At 22.7% G+C, this 2,108-nt stretch overlaps 1 protein-coding gene across 1 annotated transcript in view; it reads right to left on the bottom strand.

The window, feature by feature from the left end:
- Positions 1–1,381, bottom strand: part of LOAG_17576 (hypothetical protein) — a gene marked incomplete at its 5' end in the record, with an annotated part of 9,097 nt that extends 7,716 nt beyond the window's left edge. The window contains 3 exons of the mRNA XM_020450236.1: positions 360–651; positions 959–1,014; positions 1,342–1,381. Of these exons, the coding sequence (XP_020306115.1) occupies positions 360–651; positions 959–1,014; positions 1,342–1,381 (388 nt within the window). The remainder of the gene's footprint in view (positions 1–359; positions 652–958; positions 1,015–1,341) is intronic.
- Positions 1,382–2,108: the final 727 nt, after the last annotated feature.

Below are 2,108 nucleotides of genomic sequence, written 5' to 3'. Positions count from 1 at the left end.
CTTTTTCCGTTTTTCTTTTTTTGCTAATTATAAATAACCGGAATGGAAATAAACTATTTCAATTATTATAATCAATTACTATATATTTTTACTACATATTTTACTTCAGCATTTTTATTGAAAATTAAAAATTCGTTTTCTTTTGAACAAACACTGCAAGAAAAAAAAGGAAAATAAGATGCAATTTAATTAAAGAAATGGGAATTTTATGGAGAAAATCGATTACAATAATAATAAATGTAAAAATTGACGAAATATCCCATCTTTTACTTTATAAACTCCACAAATTTGTAATTTTCCCATAAAGTTTTTTCATAAATTCCTTTTAAATTTAAACTAATTTAACGGAAATTATTTACCAAATGATCTTCCTGTAATTGACTGGTTATCATTCAGATGAATATCATCGTCACTTTTCGTTTCTTTCAAATTGTCATTCACTTGCTGTTCTGGTTGTTGTTGTTGTTGTTGTTGTTGTCGTTGCTGCTGCTGTAGTAGTTGTTGTTGTTGCTGCTGCTGTTGTCGTTCTGGTTGTTGTTGTTGCTGTTGTTGTTGTTGTTGTTGTGATGATGATGATAGCTCCAAAAATTGATTATCATTTTTTCGTGCTTCATCCTTCGCTTCATCTAATTCACCGCTTGCTAATGGTGCCTTAATGAAAAGACAAAAAATTGTTGTTAAAAAATCATTTCGTTAAATTTTCTTTTTTCTTTTTTTCCTTTTTAAATTTCTCAGTTTTTCAAACAAATGTTTAAACACATTCGCTTAAAAAGAGAAAAATTTTCGAGGTTTTTAAAAATTCCTTTCTTATACTTTAGTGATTGATTATCCTATTTGAAACAATTTAATTTCAATTTAAATAACATCATTAATTTTATCAACGATATTCCCTTCCTTCATTTCTTTTTTTCCCTTTCAAAATTTCATTTAATGATGCTTTCCAATGCAACCAACATACCTTTTTATTATCTATATGTTGCCAATCTGCTGTTCCATCTCGATTATTTATCAGTCCTATAAAATTATAGTTTATTATTTTGAACTTCCATTTTTAAAATTAAATTTTAGAAAAGACTCTTTTGACTCATTTAATTAATAATGCGAACTGTTTATTTCTAGTAAAACTACTATTTCCGCATAACATTTCCTTTTAAAATAAAATTTTCTAAATTAAAAAATTCTTATATGTAACGTTTTGTTTATTTTTATTTACTTCAAGTATTAATATCCTTTATCATTAGCCACAACCGCTACTGATAAAAAGATTTCAATTAAAAATATTTTTAACCGAATTTTTTTCATCAAAAATATTAAGTCCCCCTTTTATGTCTATCTTCTAACCGCTTTTTACGCATTCATCTCTTTTAAAATTTGCATTCATTCATTTCTTCATTTTATATATCTGCTTTTTTTTTTCTGGCTTTGTTTTATTAACATGCTCTTCCCGCTTGATTGCTTCTTTATTAAAACAATTAATTAACTGGATCCTTTTGTTTAATTTGTTTTGGCCATTGACGTCTACTAATTAATACTTATCAAATTTCATAAATATTGCAAATTATTAATTAATCATTTAACGTTATTCTTTAAAATGGCATTTTGGTAAAATTAAAAAATTTCAATGTGACAAAATTTTTTCGTTTTTCTTTTTTGAAAATATTACATTCTATTGTTTTGAGAAGTTTTTTATTTTCCAAAATCTGAATTTGATTATAATGTTTTAAAATTCTAAGCAGTATTTCATCCATTAGTATGAATACAATTTCTGTCATCGTTATGCAATCATCAAACGCAGTTATAAAAGCAAAAAGAAAAACACAGTTGTATTACATAAATGTAGAAATAAATTATATTTTCATTCAAAAGTTTAATTCAAATTTACTGTTATTAGTGCTATTGGTAATTACAGAATAATTAATAATAATAATAATAATAATAATAATAATAATAATAATAATAATAATAATAATAATAATAATAATAATAATAATAATAATAATAATAATAATAATAATAATAATAATAATAATAATAATAATAATAATAATAATAATAATAATAATAATAATAATAATAATAATAATAATAATAATAATAATAATAACTAA

This window comes from Loa loa (assembly GCF_000183805.2).
Source record: "Loa loa unplaced genomic scaffold supercont3.96, whole genome shotgun sequence".
Classification (NCBI taxonomy): Eukaryota; Metazoa; Nematoda; class Chromadorea; order Rhabditida; family Onchocercidae; genus Loa; species Loa loa.
Note: the sequence above shows the minus strand (reverse complement) of the source record. Positions and strands in the feature narration are given on the sequence as shown.